Raw genomic sequence first — 17,090 nt, 5'->3', positions numbered from 1 at the left:
CGGTGCTCTCTGGATGGCCAAGTGAGCTGAAACTCTATTGAACGTTTTCTGTCAACCAAGGATAATTTAAGGCCCAGGGGTGCATGTGTGGCTTAGCAACCCCACGGCCAGCGAATCAAGCAGGGATTAACTGTGACCCCGCCACTACACCTGTTCGCCCTGGGCGAAGATAGACAGCCTTGTTCTTGTAATTCCAGGAGTGACGAGGGGCGCAACGTAGGTGATGTGGCCCATGACTCACCTAGTTCTGAGCGTTGTGAAGTGTCGAAGTCTAGGTTTCTAAGCATGGGTTAGGGTTATGAATAGCATCACGTGCTCGTATTAGAAAGTCATCACGAGCGAGTGACAATATATGATCAGTTTTCTATTGGCTTGTAAGCGTTGGCTACGCCGAGGTGTGAGATAGTGTTTCTCAACTGGGTTCAAGGATCGATAACTGCGGTTGATTAGTTATGTAGACTAATCAAATAAACATACTTACGCTTGAATCAAGCTATTCACCCTGCGGTAAAGTTCTAAAATAGAAATGGTTCGATCAGGACAAGTACTTGGATTAATCCAAGCCAGTGGGTTGGTAACCAGCTCCAGTCCCATAGGGAGAATAAGTAGAATACCAGGGAGGATGTTCTGTCGGCAGCCCGATCCACTTGCTGGCGTTGTGTATCACCTCCACCACTGAACGTTTGAAGTTCACAATAGATTCTTAGACACCGCGCATATGGTGCGAACATTTAAGATCACTTATCGTGTGGAGAGGTATACCGCCATTCAACAGTAGACAGGTAGCAATTCGTTCCCGTTAGAAGTATAGTGCGTATCTGCCACCAATTCGTTTCTAGAGTCGTCAAGTCAAATTCCATATATGTCTAGACGAATAGACTAGACGGAGATACTTTCTCATCCTACACACGGGGTGCTTTTTCCGAGTTGGTTTCAGTATGAGCGCGCTCATCGAAACGCACCGTCCATGGTTAGGCTACCCTACCAAATGAATATTCACTTAATGGAACAGAGTAACGGGCAGGTTAGTGCACTAGTAGTAAAAATGGGGTTCTTTTCTTCCATGTGGCCTATCCCCACTTTCAAAGTGACATATCCCCGTGAATTTCCTAGCCTTGGGGCAAGAGTATTTGGTAGCTCCGATGGGCTGCTTTCCAGCCCAGAATGTCCATTGATATCTGCCGGAAAAGCCTTGCAGGCCTGAGCTAGAGGTATTGTCGAAAAATACGTTATTGAAACCCGTGTACTAGCTGTAATCTTCGTTTTAGATTTGAAGGTTGGTTGCAGAAAAAAAAGTAATCAAAGTGCCTGTTCCCGTATGATCACAATTTAGAGAGAAATATACTGGCAGCATAGAAATCCGATATGTTTCTTAAGATTTAGGCCAGCTTCATCCCCGGCTTGTTCATGTGACATGAAGTAGGGGATACATGAATCTGCTTGCACACGGAGATTCTCTAGCCATTGACGTATGCAGAGAACTTTCGTCTTGCTTTGACCGTTTTTAATGTTTCTTCGACCTAAACTGGCGCATATATCAAAGCCTTGACTTGAGCTGGGCTAGGCGATAGCACCTCTGCCAGTAAAATGGCCAATTGAGCAAGCAATTCACATCTCATGAAGCGGTATTCACCTAAAACTTCCTCCGGAAAGTACCAGGAATTCAATGCTCTAGTCCAGTCCAGCACACAAGAGGATCCAAAACCAGTCATCTCCGGACCAGATACAAAGACGCATTGATGATGCTGTGATAAGGTAGCAAGATTCATGTCAGAGCCCACTAATCCCTCTGTTTGAACAGTGAGGGAACAGCTGTTCGGTCTGACACCGAAACTAGTTCAACTCCGAGGCAGCAGTGATGTGTCCATACGTTGTGCGTTGGTCTCAGGAGCTGGAGCATGCAACCTAATGTACCTGACGATATGCCATTATGAGATCTGAGTTGTGCGAAAAGCCAGCAGCAGTTCATTCTCAAGGCGCTCTCACAAGAGCTTTCAGTTCACTCAATGGGGATGATAGAGGCGTTGTTGGTGTGATGCATGTGATGAAATGGTGGTCTTTTGTGGGTGTCGTTGTTGGGTGGTCGTTGGTGGTGGTGGTGGTTGGACAAAGAGTGCACTCTGTTTCGTTCCTCGAATAGGCTAGTGTTCTTTTTGCACTTTTTAAATTCTCAGCCCGTTTCTTAACCTAACCCTACTCCTATGCTTATATGTACGTACATGTAGACTTGTATATTTTTTGCACGCGCCTTAAGCTTAGCCCAGCCTCCTTAGGATTGTGGCTCGTTGGCTTCATACACGACGTTTATTTCGGCCAGTAATTAAGTAGATTCAAGATTTTATTTTGTCTATCGCTCTGAACTCAGAGCATTATAAATATTTAAAAATACATAAACATATATACACTTATTCACCCATCCCATCTAAATTTTATATAAAATATCCTCTAATATATCATGCATTTACATCATGAATACAGCCACCATAGCTGCAGCAGCAACGATAGCGCTCGTCCCCTTCACTGTCGACGCACCAGAATCGTAGTATCCGGATCCGCCTTGTCCAACCAGCCCTGTTGGCGATACTGTAGTGCCTGGAGCCCCTGGTGCACCAGAACCTAGAATACAAAAAACATATATTAGCTCTGTATCATGTAGTTTTAAACCAATACACGTGACATACCAGTAGGACTAGGGCCGGAGCCACTCTGCTGCACAGGCTGCAGAGGCTGTCCGTTGGGCCCAATGATGCTCGCTACGGGAATCAACCCATTCGCACCCTGGATAACGGGCTTTCCGCCTGGTCCAAATACTAGCTGCACTGGCTCCGGGCCGTTAGGGCCCTGGAAAACTGGTGTAGCTCCTACGCCGTTGGGTCCGGGGAGGATCTGGACTACGACACCTCCGGCGGAGGAGGATGAGGCGGGTGAGGGGGCGCCTGTTGCAGAAGGAACAGGGCCAGCTCCGGAACCGGAGGCGAGGACGGAGGGGGTGGGGTTCACATTGATGTTGACATTGGTTGTGGCAATGGGAGATGCTGCGGATGCAATGGCTGTTGGGAGGGGACCAGTGCCAGTGAGTGTTGGTACGCTGGTGCCTGATTGGGCAACAGTGAGGGCGACGGCACTAGCGGCTAGGATAATTCCAAATGATATTCTCATAGTGAATTTTGGGGTCTGTGTGTAATTAAGTAGAGTGATAGTGGTGAGCTTTCAAACAGATATCTGGTTGGTAAACGAATGTGAAAGTTTGAGGGGACGTGTGAGACTCGAAGAATGAGAAAATTTGGAGAAGAGAATTATCCAAGAGCTGGGATCGAAGTCGGGGATTTTATATGATGAGAACAAAGCGCAGTACGTGACCATGACTATGGCTAGAGATCAAAAATTTAGGAAAACGAATCATTTCCTCGTCATACTAGAGCAGCCTGTCGAAACAACCTCAATTAGTTGCGCTAGCGTTGTACTAGGAGTATTAGTCTCCCTCAACAGGAATGGATTTAGGTTGCTACTAATAGAACGCGACACAACCTTTCCTTCTTTGTAGGATTATTACGCCCGTTTCGGAGGGATTTTGTCACGTTGGGTTCGTGAGCCACCAGGCTTCCCCGAATGCGTAACGCCTTGAAAAACCACATTCGGCGAATTTTTGCTCACGAGTCGTACTTGTGTGGTCGCGCCACGAGCTTATCAATCTGGGAGTGGTTGTGTTTCCACTTACGACACATCTGCTTTGGGGCTACTTGAGACCCCGGAAAAGGGTCGAAGGCTAGCTACTATTTATATGATAAGAAAGGCGGATAATATTTCTACTAATAGACAGCTTTTCTATTTTACCTAATATTTCCCCACGGTTTCCTTTTCCCCATGAAAATTCTTTGGGCGCGCAAGTGCCGTTTCATCTTGGTGCGCTGGCGAATAGCACTGTACTGGAAGTGATGGCGACGTTAACCTAGGATTTATCGCAATTCGCGAACCAGACCTTAAGCTCGTATGTCTCGATCTTAATATTGCACAGCAAGTGGCAACGCGAGTCAAAGGTCGAGCCTTCTCATCTCAAACCAGCTCGTTCCCAACTTTACCTGATGCTTAGATCTGAATCTGATGTTGCCACGAGTGATTGGCCATGACTGGCCAAGCTTATCCCGAGGAACTGCCGTCCTACCACCGTGGATTCCAGTTAAATCCCAGCGCCCAAAGCCCTCCGGAACTATTGGCCTTGGTATGCATAGAATTCTGTATCACAAATTAAAAAGCCTAACCAGGGTTACATCGCTGGCATATATTCTTCGAGAAGTCGGAGGGGGGTTATTGATATGCCATAAGTACAATATGTGCACATAAGTTCCTGCATTCGGCATACAGAATTAGCCCGAACCCCACGTAGTACCTGCAAGGGACCATGCTGTCTTCCATTCCCGTATAGCCGAGCATAATCCGAGAAACTTTACATACATGCGTTGCGGCATTAAACAGTTAAGGTTTTATTAGACTCTGCACGCGACAGACATCTGATTGTCAGTGTTCTGGCACCATGCATTCCCTGGCTGGTGGGAGATGCCGAATGTACGGCTGTTTGGATAAACAACGGATATAGATTGGATGTGATACAAACTCCTGTATAAGGTTTATGTGGGGAAATTCGAATGGCTTTTCATGTTTGGTCCATTCCCGGGATGTGCGCAGGGTAGATGGAGGAGGCGAGAGTGATCGGTATATTTCAATATAAGGCCAGAGTCATGATAGGATATTTTTATATCATGTTACACACGTAAGATATTGAGAAGGGAATTGGGTTGCGGAATTATCAGTTGCGGGGACAAAAACGATCATTACATTGTGTCCCTCCGTGGCATCTCCAGCTGGTGATAGGTCCTGGCGAGTTGGTTGCATGATCAATCTCTTTATTTTCTTATTTTATTTTTCGTTGTAGCGGATCTATTGAATTGAGCCTTCCCATATGCGCACTTGTAATAATATCATCGTGAAGTTGATACTGTACCGCCACGTTCATGGTGTGGCATTGAGTAACGTGTGTAAGGACACATTTTAAACTTTCGGGGAATTGCGAAAATACGACGTGTTACACTCGCCAAGGCTAGATATCCCGTGCCTTTGTACCTTTACTCCATCGTCACCATCAACACCACCGTCGACATCATCATCGTTATTCCCCTCGAGCTCACTCATCTATAGAGACTTTAATTGGTTTTGTTCCATGGACCTAGTCATCCAGGATAGGCGCAGGCTTACTGCACACAGCTTTCACGTATTAGTCCAACTATTTGCACGCCTGTTATGAGAATAGCACAGCAGCGACTAGGCAGTACTCATGTGAGTCTTCAACTCTGATTCAGAGTGATATATCATGATTCGATTCACAGTCACCTGACATTGTCGTGTTTCTAGCCTGTTCAGGCCATCAGCTTTAGTGGTTGAGTTGCCAAGAATTAGTTGGATTAGCCCCAAAGACGAAGAACAATCGCCATCCAATAAACCTCACTCTGTCCCTCGGTAGTAAAACGACCTTTCACCGACCGAAAGAATTGTAATTAGCTGCGCAAAAAAATCCATTGACAGCGAGCGGGGAGCAAACCGAGATCGAGAAAATCCCCGCCTGAAAAATCTTTTCTTTAAAAAAAAACCTTGTGCTCGTGACAAGAGCCTACAAGCTGAATCACGGTTTCTAGACTTGGATTTTCGCTTACGCCCCACTCATTGTTCACCGTACGGGGCATGTACAACCCCCCCCCCCTCATAGCATGGACTTACGCGAGGAATTTCGCGGCGTCGTACCAACTACATACATGTACCTGCCTACATGCCTACATATCCAGGAGGGGAGAAATGGTGGACTCATATGGAACAAGATCAGCCAGCTGGGTGGCGTATCTATCGATTATGATAATGCGTGCTTGTGACCTGATAAAATTTTACCCCCTCCCCCCAGCTTGGTTCAGTCTTTGGAATATGATGCTGGGCCTCCCCTCACCGCCGCCATCAAATCTGGTTTTTGAAATATCGATAGCTGGACTCGTCCTTTTTTGATTCCCCCTCCTTCCACTACCGGGCTGTCCTATCCGATGAAAGCCTCGTCATCGAGATATTGGACATACTACAAGTGTACCTTGCAGCGAGATTACGATAGGAAGCCTGGGGTACATACTCTATCAACCTATCTACCTACATAGGAACTACATGCATTGCCGGCTAATTGACTGAGGCGAACCGATGAACGGAACTGGGTGGTGGGGAGAAAATAAAGCAATCAGGCCTAAGCTTACTACTTTAAATGAATTTATTTTCTAATTTCCTCAGGGGAAAGTCGCTCATGATCGCATTCTCAAATAGGATCGCAGCTGTGGCACAGCACGGCCCCAACATGTAACGGCCCGGTCCCTTGAAGGAAACTCTTTCAACCTATGTGTTCCTGGCATGAACTTGTACCTGTCACTCCACTGATCGCTCTCTCGAGAGTTCAGTTGGTTGGTTTGGCTTGTAGAATAGAGTAGGCAGGGCAGGGCAGGGCCTGGACTTTGGAACAATTTCCGCCTGCCGATCAACGGACCAAATTTATCAAGAAGAATGGGAGATGGAGGGGGGAACTATTTTTCGCATCGGTCGATACGTATACGGGTCATATCCTTCCTTCCAGTCATGGCCGAGACCAAACAACTAAATAAACAAAGGGACAAGCCGGAAAGCTTTGCGGCCGTTCTCTCTCTGGCTGACCGCTGGCTGACCTATTACGTTGGAGATCAATCACCATCCCGTGACTGAACCGAGCTGCAAGAGCTAATGCAGGAACAAGGATGTGTGCGCCGGCAGTCCTCTTGCGAAAAGCTTCGTCGTTCGCAGTGAATCTATTTTGCATTCTCGAGACACTACATAGGGGGAAAGGCGTAGGTCTTGGTGTCGATGTGGTTGCGTGAGTTGTGTGAGTCTGTGTGGAGAACTTGCCAACAACACCATCGAGAGTCACCAATTATAGAGCCTTGACAGTTTTATTTCTTTTCATTACCGAGTTCATGCCGAGTCTACAGCCTTCGGGGCCGGGGGTGGGAAGTTTGACAGCACATTGCCCAAGAGTTCTAGGCCTCTTTTCGAATTTCTGCAGGAAAGTCGGAGAGAAAAGAAGTTGACGTGACGAAACGGGGCCGGGGGGTTTTTGATGTGATATCCGGTGCCAAGGCACTCCAGACTTGTTCCTGACATGAATGAGCATGGCCCTTTTGTGGTTTTTGTTTTTTGGAGGGGTGCTTTACGCGATTATGGGCTTGATCGTGTCCAGACTTTTGAGTGGTGATGTGCGCTGCTTCAAATCTGGATAGCCAACAGGGCCCCCCCCCCTGATCTTCGTCAATTCAGACAGGGCTGATGAAATAGCACGCACCGTATGAATTGTACCTTAGATTAGCAGCTGATAACTATAACTTCCATTGATATAGGCAGGGCTTCCTGTAGGTATGTACCTACATAGAGGCGAATTCCCCTTCCCCTTCTTCTTCTTCTCCCTATCAAGCAATTCGGGGGAGCCCGATCTCCCAATCCAATGCGGGACGTCGGACCGGTACTCTGAAGGGAATTCCAATTCAGCCACGTGCCTGAATATCACCAGCCTGCACAGCCCGAAATTTGTGTGTGTGGGTGTGTTGTATATGTGTGTGTGTGTTGTGTGTGTGTGTGTGTGTGTGTGTGTGTGTGTGTGTGTCCCATGTTTACACGAGATTTGTTTCTCGCTTCACGAAATAGTGACATGTAGGAAAACTGTTGACTGAGGAACACCAAACATATCATATCAGACCGCTCACCCCCTGCGTGCTGAAATACGCAGTACGAAACGAAACGTCGCACGCGGAATTGAAATGAAATGATCACTTCTATCTAGTGGAATCGGTGGGATCTTCACGTTTATCGTGTTATGTACTAATTACATATCGCATTGTCCCACAAACTCAGGCTCAAGCCATATGCATACATCGAGTTTCTTATGTAAACATTACCACTCTGTGACCTTGACACTCATAACCCTAGCTAGCTAGCTAGCTAGTAATTAATTAGGTGTTGTATGTACTCCACACTACGTGTGTGCGGCGTCAACCTCAAGATCAACTATCACCAGTATCTTCAACAGGCAATAATTACAACTACAACAACAAGACTCTCCCATCATCACCACAATCAACCAAGATCTACCGGAGCAATTGCACCTTCTCGAAAACCCTTTTCCCCCTATATCCACCCAAACCCGTCCCTTCCCCTTACTCACCAATTGACCGCACACAAAAATAGCCGCCGCCTCGCACCTAGACCTCCTAGACGCCGCGCCGTTACTGACTAGGGCAGAAAAAGCAAAGAAACAAAGGAGACAACAAACAGACAACAATTAATACTCCGTAGCCCAAGGTCTGGGCTTTCAGGAACGAGAGACAGTACTGACCGGGGATCAGGATTCGATCGAGGGGTTAAGGTTGGCAGCTCGGCTCCCGCTCTAGAGCGGGCGGTGGGGTGCGGTGCTATGCGGTGCGGTGGGTAATAGCGGAGGAGAAAGAGGGGGAAGAAGGGAGGGGTGAATTAATACTCCGGGATGAGGATGGGCACTGGGGCTAATTAAAGTAATTATCTAGCTGAACCGAGAAAAGGAGAATAAAGTTGTGATGAATCAGACATGTGAAAGGTTCTAGGCTATAGTTTGGGTGCGATATGATATCTGGTTCTAGACTGTTACCTGGGTACGTGATAGTAGAGGAATTAATACTCCGGTTCTTGGGTACATGCTGCTGGCGTTTTTCCATGGTACTGAGGGCTGTACGTGATTGACGGCCTTGTCGGTTCCTGGATTGGTGCCTGATTGCCTGGTTGACATCAGTGATTCCATGCAGATCATAGGTTATGTCCTCAGGCAATTATGAGTGGCAGTCAGTTTTTGAAATCTTGCCATCCTCCTCAAGAATCTTTTCGGAGCTTTGTAAGTATTAGAGTAGTTCATCTGATAATCAAGCTTCAGTCGGTCTGTTAGACTTTCCATCAGGTAAATAGTTAGTAATTATTCAGTCTGTAGTCTATTAATTAGTTTGTCAATTCTCATCAGTTATCTGTCGATTCCATCAGTTATCTGTCGATTCCATCAGTTATCTGTCGATTCCATCAGTTATCTGTCGATTCCATAAGTTATCGGTTGAATAGATGCATAAATCAGCAGCTGCGCAGACCAGGACCAGTTCAGTCAGTTATTATTTGATCGCCGAGTTCGCCAGTTCTTTAATTTCTTATTTCCTTAATTCCTTAATCTTTAGTCCTTGATTGCCAAAGATAGCATATGCACTCGCACGCAATTATCTCTCCATTTTCCAGAAGACCAGTCATTTTCCTTCAGCTGTCAAATGTCAGAAATTCCAAAATAGATCGACACATGGCATCACGTTCCAGGCCCCCACAAAAAGGATGTGCACATGTACTAGGCCCCTCTAGACTCGCAGATGTCAAGCCAGTCAATGTCTGAGAGCCTCACTCATGAAACAACGAAACAATATCAAATAGCGGTCCGAGTCATCTTGTTCCGTTTCGTTTCGTTTTGCAAGTCCTAGTCCACAATTTTGTTTTGTTTTGAAAAGCCATATGATATGTGCTACTAGGTGCGCCAAGAGGATAGGTGTTAGTCCTGGTCCTGGAGTGTTGATTTTCGTATTCGCTAGTCATTGTTTCGAGTTGTTTCAATCGCTTACTCGCTGTGATGAACAGCGAGGTCAAGCGAATCCATTCTGTCATTCCAATCCGGATCCTGGACAGCGTCCGCCTGTCCGCCTGTCCGCCCGTCCAATCCAACCCCCGCCTTTCTGTCCCCTGCTGGTAGTATCCGCCCCCAATCCCTCGTCTCTCCATTCCCAAATGCATCCAAACCCCATTCCTGCAGTCCTTCTTCCCTTCCTCCCAGTGCCCTCCTCCTGGTATCCACTGCAGTGCGTCCTCTCTCCCCCACTTCTGTCCATCATCATCAAAAAGCCCCCACGTCCACCGCAAATCATAGCTACCACACTAGGGATCACTAACCTGCGTCCGCCGCGTTGCGTTGCGTGCCGGCGGGCACTAGCACGCACTAGTCCTACCACGGTAACGCTTAGAGTCACATAAGGTTTAGCTCAGGGTCCGTTCGCCGGGCCGAAATGACGACCTTGAAATTGCTTGCACGGGCGGGAGGGAAGGAAGGAAGGGAAGGGTGCTACTACTAGTAAACTACCACTAGGTGGGACACGTTATCTCACTCGGTTGAGCCAGTTCGCGGGACGTGGTAATTGCTGTCAACCTATTTTTTCTTTCTTTTCAGGATGTACCTGCAGTAGCTTTTTTGTGAAGTTTTTTTTTTCGGTTACTGTTGCTGTATCGTGTTGTCTCCAGTCCGGTAGCGTTTTTGGGGCGCTAGTGGTGCGCATGGTGGTGGTAATACCGTAGCTGAGGTGCCGGGAGTTGTGGCTGCAGAAAAGAGCCTTTCTCGTGGAATTGGGTCTGGTACCGTGGTGGAGGTACGCATGGTGAAATTGAGTTCCTCGTGGGAAAAAAAAATCTAGAGTTTAGGTATCGAATAATAACAGTATCGTTTCCTCGAGGTCTAGTTCTTTCTGCTCTATCCCACGGATATTAATTATCCATTCCTGGATTCCATTGACTGCCCTCCTGCTAGTTATTCCGTACGTACTGCCAATATCATATAAAACGAAACGTTTCCGTTCCGGTCCTAGGAGATCTAGAGCTACATTCAGTTAATCCACCACGCAGAACCTCACGATGGGTGCCACAATATCTCCACCTCAGGTTAAGTTAGTCCCCATCTCCAATATATTAGACTTTGACTTCACCACCCCCCGCAAACCACAGCAAAGCGGTCAAAGTCCGGGTGCAAAAGTGAGACCCATCGGTGAAGAAAAAAAAAGTCCAAAATCCGACAAAATGAGCTTCTGGCCCTCCGTTAAGTAGTTCTGCGCCCCCATGCTGGGTTAGCGCCCGTCGTCAATAGGTATTGTTGCTAATTTCACCAAATTAGTAAAATTAGCATGAGGCTCCTGAGAAACATGTTTGAGGGCAAGGGTCAGATTGCGTTGCTGCATGTCATCCGGGCCGATGTAGCTTAAAACAGAGTTATTAGTTGCACATGTTGCCTACCCCTCTTTGGGGGACCGAAATAGCAGTTGCGAGTTAATTAGGTAGATAGGCACCTGGGGAGAGTAGTAAAATGAGTGCGAATAGGAAATGTGATGAGACTAAAAATAGATGTTATGGTGTGTTAATCCCGCATAATACGCCATATGTGGTGATCTGTTATGTTGTAAAATTAGGCACCTACTGATTCAGGGAGGTTCCAGGTGAAGTAAATTATGTCGGTATATTTGGTTGGCTTGCAGGTGGTTGGCCAGATTGGGGTTGGGGAGGGGGTGCGAAGCGGGGTAAATTTAGGGGTCAATTAGTTTTAATATAGGACATGTATGACACCTATGTTGGGAATAATTAGCTTCATCACTCACCTCAAGCCGCCTGTGGGACCAAAAAATGCACCTTATCGAGTGAGGGCATATGTCGATCACTCGTCCTGCTCGCAAAAATAGCCACACTCGCTCGACTGTTGGGTTTTTTCCCTGATGGGGAGATTTTCCCGTCCCACCCACACACCTGCATGCAGGGTTTCTTGGCGATGGGCATCGTGATGGGTAGGTTGGTATGGTGTGTGTTGCTATTTTGCGTTGCGTGCGGCACACCCTTCTGCTCGCATGGCATGGGGGGGTGGGCGGGCGCACAGACGGAGCGTGGTCCACAAGCGAGGAATCTTGGTTCGTTCGCTAAGACGGGAGTCGTCATAGGATGGATGGATGGATGAATGGAAAATTTAATGGAGGGTTGCCTGGACTGGCAAGGAGGTAATGGTGCGTGGTCCATGGATAGAAGTCGATCGAGGGTCTGGTCAGGTACGCTTTTCTCTTGACTGATGCATGTTTCGAGAATTGAGTTGAGCCCTTCGCCGCCGTTTCACTGTTTCCTGGTAACGAACATTTTCTCTTGCAGCTTATTCCCCCATCCCCCATCCCCACCACCCACCACCCACCACCCAGGCCAGAGTATATCCCCTTACCCAGTTAGATGCAACTGAGGTCCTTCCCGTGTATACATGTATCTCCATACAGCGAGTACGGTTTAACGTTTCGTCTGGAAACGGAACACCGTTAAGGCTTAATTACATGCACTCAGTAGTAGTAGCAGCAATAATAGCAGTGGTAGTAGTAGTAGTAGGTAGTAGTGGTACTATCTCCTACGTATCTACCGTACCGTAGATTAATTTTAACATCTCTTTGACACCTGTACTGTATCCACGTAGTACACGAATAGACTTCCCAGAATATGGCCAATTACCACCATCTTCTTTGAATTCCTCCCCCTTTCGAAACTCAAGCAACAACAAAGCATAATCCAATCCCCTCCCGAAAAACCAGACACCGGTAGTCGTTTCGTGTCTGCCACCAGCTACCGGTCCTCGGGAATTGAACGTACATACATACGTACATGGTGTACCTACATACACCATGGTCGCGGTTGCTTCTATTCTTCTGCTTATTCTTCCTCTAGGCGCTACCCATAATAAATGCGGCTGATAATTAGCCATGCCTCTGCCATGGCATATGCAAATTACAGGGCCCCCTCACCCCCCCCCCCCTCAATTCAACCCCTCCCTACAGGTTCATCCTCCTGCTCTATGACGACCACACAAATCGTTTTTCTTTTTCCTGTCTCACACGGCGGAAATCGGATCAGATCAACAAAGCGGAAATCGGATTCGCTTCGGGAGTGTCAAGCCAAATGCAAGCAATGCGAAATGAAAAGAAAAGAAAAAAGAACAACAAGCCGAGACCCTTATTACGTGCTACTAGGTAGAAGGGTCTGGACGGAGTCAGGACATTTGTGTGAGTGTGTGTGGATGTGAGATTGCGAAATGATGCGACGAACGAGCCATCCTCATCCAAACATCCCACCAACCATAATTTGAGGCCTCGGTGGAAATCTCGCGAGAGAAGGAAATAACTAGTTGAACTACTACCACCCTACCACCGACAAAAGGAAAAAGGAGGATATGGCCTAGGTTATGCAGGGCCTAGAACAGGACCGCTATGAGTCGATCGGTCGGTCTTCTCGTTCTCACTCGCTGGCACTGGCTTTCACTTATTTTGCTTCCCTGTCTGTAAACTAACTAGTTATGTAGCTCTAGCGATATCATATCATATCATATCGATTAGAGTAAAATAAACTAAGAAACTCGGACGCCCTCGCCTGCAGTTGCACGCTCGTACGTCCGGCAGCCAAACGCACCCTGTCCCCCGTCCGTCTAGCAGGCAGATCACCCACCAATTCACCACCCACCCCACTCGGAAGCTGCTGCACGAAGGGAAGGGAAAGGGAAGCTGCCTGCCTGCCTGCTGCACAGTGTAGCAGGTAGGGTAAGGATGAACCCCTGTCACCTGCATGGACTTATTTTTGCTCACAAATATAAACAGAATAGGAAAAAAGCAATCGGGGGTAAGAGAAAAATGTACTCGATATAGGTCCTCTGCTTTAGATATGGGGCAATTATGCCTTGGCCAAATGGGGCACAACTGCAGCTGGCGCTGTGATTCGAAGGACGATTGGCACCTGCTGCCACGTGCACGGCGGATTTTGCTTTTTTCTCATTCTTCCTTTCTCGCTCTCTTGCCTTTGGGGAGGAGGAAAGGCTTCTGGATGGCTTGATCTAATCTCGAAATTGCCGTGAGTGAGGGGGAGTGAGGGGAGAGGTCGACGGAGGAGAAGAGACATGGTTGTGGTTACTTTACAGATTCAACCACTCACATACCCAGGACTTCATCCACGCATCGGGAAACCCACTTGCGCGCAGTTGAATACCTACTCTACCAGTAGAAGGGCTAGCCAGTTCTGTAACTCATTGAGAGATGGGTCGTAGTGGTGGTGAGAGATGGGATGGGTTATGGTTGGGTTGGTTGGATGCTACACACCTACATACATTTTGAGCACTCACTGCTTCTACTGCTGCTGCTAATTGTAGGCTGCAGGTGTGGTACATACAGCATAGACACTCTTAGGTAGGCATCCTAATTGGGACAACAGTTATATTTTTAAAAATATGAGGGATCCATTTCGGATAACGATCTGGATGGATGGTTGTCCCAAAACAAATCAAGTCATCTCTATTTTGTCGGTTATTCTATTTTCCCTCCTCATCCATGCACCAGTACCGTACTGCACCACACCTCTATCATCCATGGACCGTACTTTATTTCTTTTTTTTGTCATGTCGAGGAGAGTAGCGTTTCTGTACTGCATGTCTTTGCTGCCCGGTACAGTCCACTTACTGGATTAGCTTTATTTAATGTTTTTTCACTTTTTTTCTTTTCTCGGGCTGATTTGGAGCCATGCAGGCTCTGCGGGTCCTGATTAGGACTGGCCAAATCTTTTTTGGGCGGCAACGTTTGATGTGATGAGATATAGGTTGCCAAAAAAAAAACAAAAAAAATACCTATCCCCCCCGCTCAATGCTGCACTGCGAGAGAGAGAAACATTGGCTGGAGCGTGCTGGTGATTGATTCTCAGCGTCAGGGGTGTGAGCGGGCGAGACCTACCCCCCCCTGCCAACCAACCAGGGTGGTCACACTGAGTTGCTGCGCGAGAGTTCGTGCATACATAACCTTCGTCGTCCGCTCCAGATAATTCTCACCTCCACACTCTCAACAGCAGCAGTCAGAAAGCAGAAAGCAGCTCAGTAGCATTGTCCATTCAGTCAATCAATAATCAAACGGCTCATCCGATCTTTCACCCACACCTCCTCATCCATCTCATCTACATGGTTTTGGTCAGCACTACTACTCCACGCATATAACCTAACCGACTAGTCGCTTGCGATCCTCGGTATATATACGTCGAATAAATCATTTACCCCCCCCACACAACAAATCTACAACAATTTATTTATCTACCTCAACCACCGCTCCTTCCACCACTCCTTCTCCAGAACATCCAACACACTCGACCGCTTGGTTGCCACTTCTATATCCTCCCACAATCTTCAATCAATCCACCACAATGCAGCCAAAGGCACCAAAAGTTTCTACAAAGACTCACCGTCGCTCACGGACAGGTACTTACTAACTCCACAATCAGCTTTCTACATTGCTCGGTTACTGACATGGTGGATAGGATGCTTCACCTGCCGTCTTCGCCGCAAGAAGTGTGACGAGGGAAAGCCGCTCTGCAAGGCCTGCAAGCATCTCGGCCTTAGCTGCGAGTACAAGCGTCCAGTCTGGTGGGGCAACGTTGACCAGCGCAAGCGCCAGAAGGAAACGATCAAGATGTTGATCAAGAGGACAAAGTTGTCGGAGAAAGTAAATCAGGCATCACCAATGAGCGCGGACTCCCCACCTGAGCTATCGCGCTCATTGCCAACTTCCGATACCCTTTCAGACACACTCGCACGACGAAGGAGCTTGAGCATGGAATCGGGATACACACTCGACCAGTACGATATCGAGGCCGAAGATGGCGCGTACCCAGAGATTCACCATGGACACCCACACCACCCACACCACCCGTTCCCGCCTTTCGAGGTTGATATCATGACAGAGAAGCAGACCTACATTAACAGCTATGGTATGCCCATGCGAAGGAGCTCAACCAGCACAGCCTCATACACTAGCAGCTTGAGGAGGGATTCGACTGTGATGTCATCGGTGGGCTTCCCGGAGGCGTTTCAGCTGGAGACTGGTATCTCCCACCACGTGCACACAGAGAATGGCCACCCTGCAGCTGCGGACTACAACTTTTTCGACTTTAACTATGGGCAGACCGAGGCAGTGCAGGAGCAGATTCCATACATCCCAGTGGACGAGAACGACCAGCATCTCCTCGACCACTTTATTCACAACGTTCTTCCTATTTTGTACCCGGTTCTGGATTTGAACTTGGATGGCGCAGTCAGGAGGGATGTGATTTTGCCAGCTCTGGCTAACAACGAGTGCTACCGAAGCTGCTGCCTCAGTATCGCGGCGCTTCACCTCAAGGCCACTCAGGGACTGCAGGGTGAATGGATTGACGCCGAGATCACCCGCCACAGATTTGACACCATTTCAGGGCTCTGCAAAGCCCTGGAGAAGGATACCGACCACCTCGAGATTCTCGAAGCGACCATCGGCATGATTCTCTTCCAGTGCTCAGTTGGAACTCCCGACGACGACCTCCCTGACATCCCATGGCACCAACACTTCCAGGCCGTTACTTCCCTCGTCGGAAAGCTCGACCTGCAACGGTTTTTGCAACCACTTACAGAGACCGTACACCCAACACCATCAGTCAACATGACACTGACTGCCTGGATTGACATCCTCGGCGCCACCATGCGCGGCCGCGCCCCAAACTTCGCTGACACATACCGTGAGAAACATCTCAGCAACGGTCAAAGTGGTCTCCGCGAGCTCATGGGCTGCGACGACCGCGTCATGTACCTTATCTCAGAGATTGCCTGCCTCGAAGCTCTCAAGAACGACAATATGCTCACCGAGATGGAGCTGTGCGACCACATCAAGGCACTCGGGCACCAAATCGACCTTACCGAGCCACAATATGAGGAACCCGCCTACCCAATTATCACCCCCACAGGCCACATAGACCACCGCCAACTCACACGCACTACCACCGCAGCATTCAGATACGCCGCCAGGATCTACCTGTGCAGCCTTGTGCCTGGATTCGACTGCACACAGCCACAGGTTGAGGAGCTGTTGAACAAGCTCACCCACTGCCTGGAGCACGTCCCGGCGGGCCCGGACGGCTTCGACAAGAGTCTTGTGTGGGTCATGTTGATTGGAGGGTCTGTGGCCACGGAGGGCTCAAGATTCAGGAGGTTCTTTGATAGCAGGTGCGCGCTGATGGGAGAGGACGCCAGATACGGGAGCTTTGGGCGCATGGTCAGGCTGTTGGAGACTCTCTGGGAGCGCAGGGAGGTGGCTTGCGAGAACATCACATGGAGAGAGGTTATGGACAGCGAAAACTGGGATTTCCTCCTCATTTGA

At 48.2% G+C, this 17,090-nt stretch overlaps 3 protein-coding genes across 3 annotated transcripts; 1 reads left to right on the top strand and 2 right to left on the bottom strand.

The window, feature by feature from the left end:
- Positions 1-2,461: 2,461 nt before the first annotated feature.
- H6S33_005250 (uncharacterized protein) lies at positions 2,462-3,159 on the bottom strand (the record flags this gene model as incomplete). Its single annotated transcript, XM_044836616.1, has 2 exons — positions 2,462-2,616; positions 2,682-3,159. 2 exons carry the CDS (start codon positions 3,157-3,159, stop codon positions 2,462-2,464), a joined length of 633 nt encoding a protein of 210 aa, XP_044690463.1.
- A 6,559-nt stretch (positions 3,160-9,718) lies between these two features.
- On the bottom strand, positions 9,719-10,427 carry H6S33_005249 (uncharacterized protein; the record flags this gene model as incomplete). Its single annotated transcript, XM_044836615.1, has 3 exons — positions 9,719-9,978; positions 10,048-10,093; positions 10,368-10,427. The coding sequence occupies 3 exons, from the start codon at positions 10,425-10,427 to the stop codon at positions 9,719-9,721; spliced, it is 366 nt and encodes a 121-aa protein (XP_044690462.1).
- A 4,681-nt stretch (positions 10,428-15,108) lies between these two features.
- Positions 15,109-17,090, top strand: H6S33_005248 (uncharacterized protein; the record flags this gene model as incomplete). Its single annotated transcript, XM_044836614.1, has 2 exons — positions 15,109-15,163; positions 15,223-17,090. The coding sequence occupies 2 exons, from the start codon at positions 15,109-15,111 to the stop codon at positions 17,088-17,090; spliced, it is 1,923 nt and encodes a 640-aa protein (XP_044690461.1).

The sequence above is a fragment of the Morchella sextelata genome (assembly GCF_020137385.1).
Source record: "Morchella sextelata strain SCLS chromosome Unknown scls_19, whole genome shotgun sequence".
Lineage (NCBI taxonomy): Eukaryota > Fungi > Ascomycota > Pezizomycetes > Pezizales > Morchellaceae > Morchella > Morchella sextelata.
This window is presented reverse-complemented; position numbering and strand designations above follow the sequence as displayed.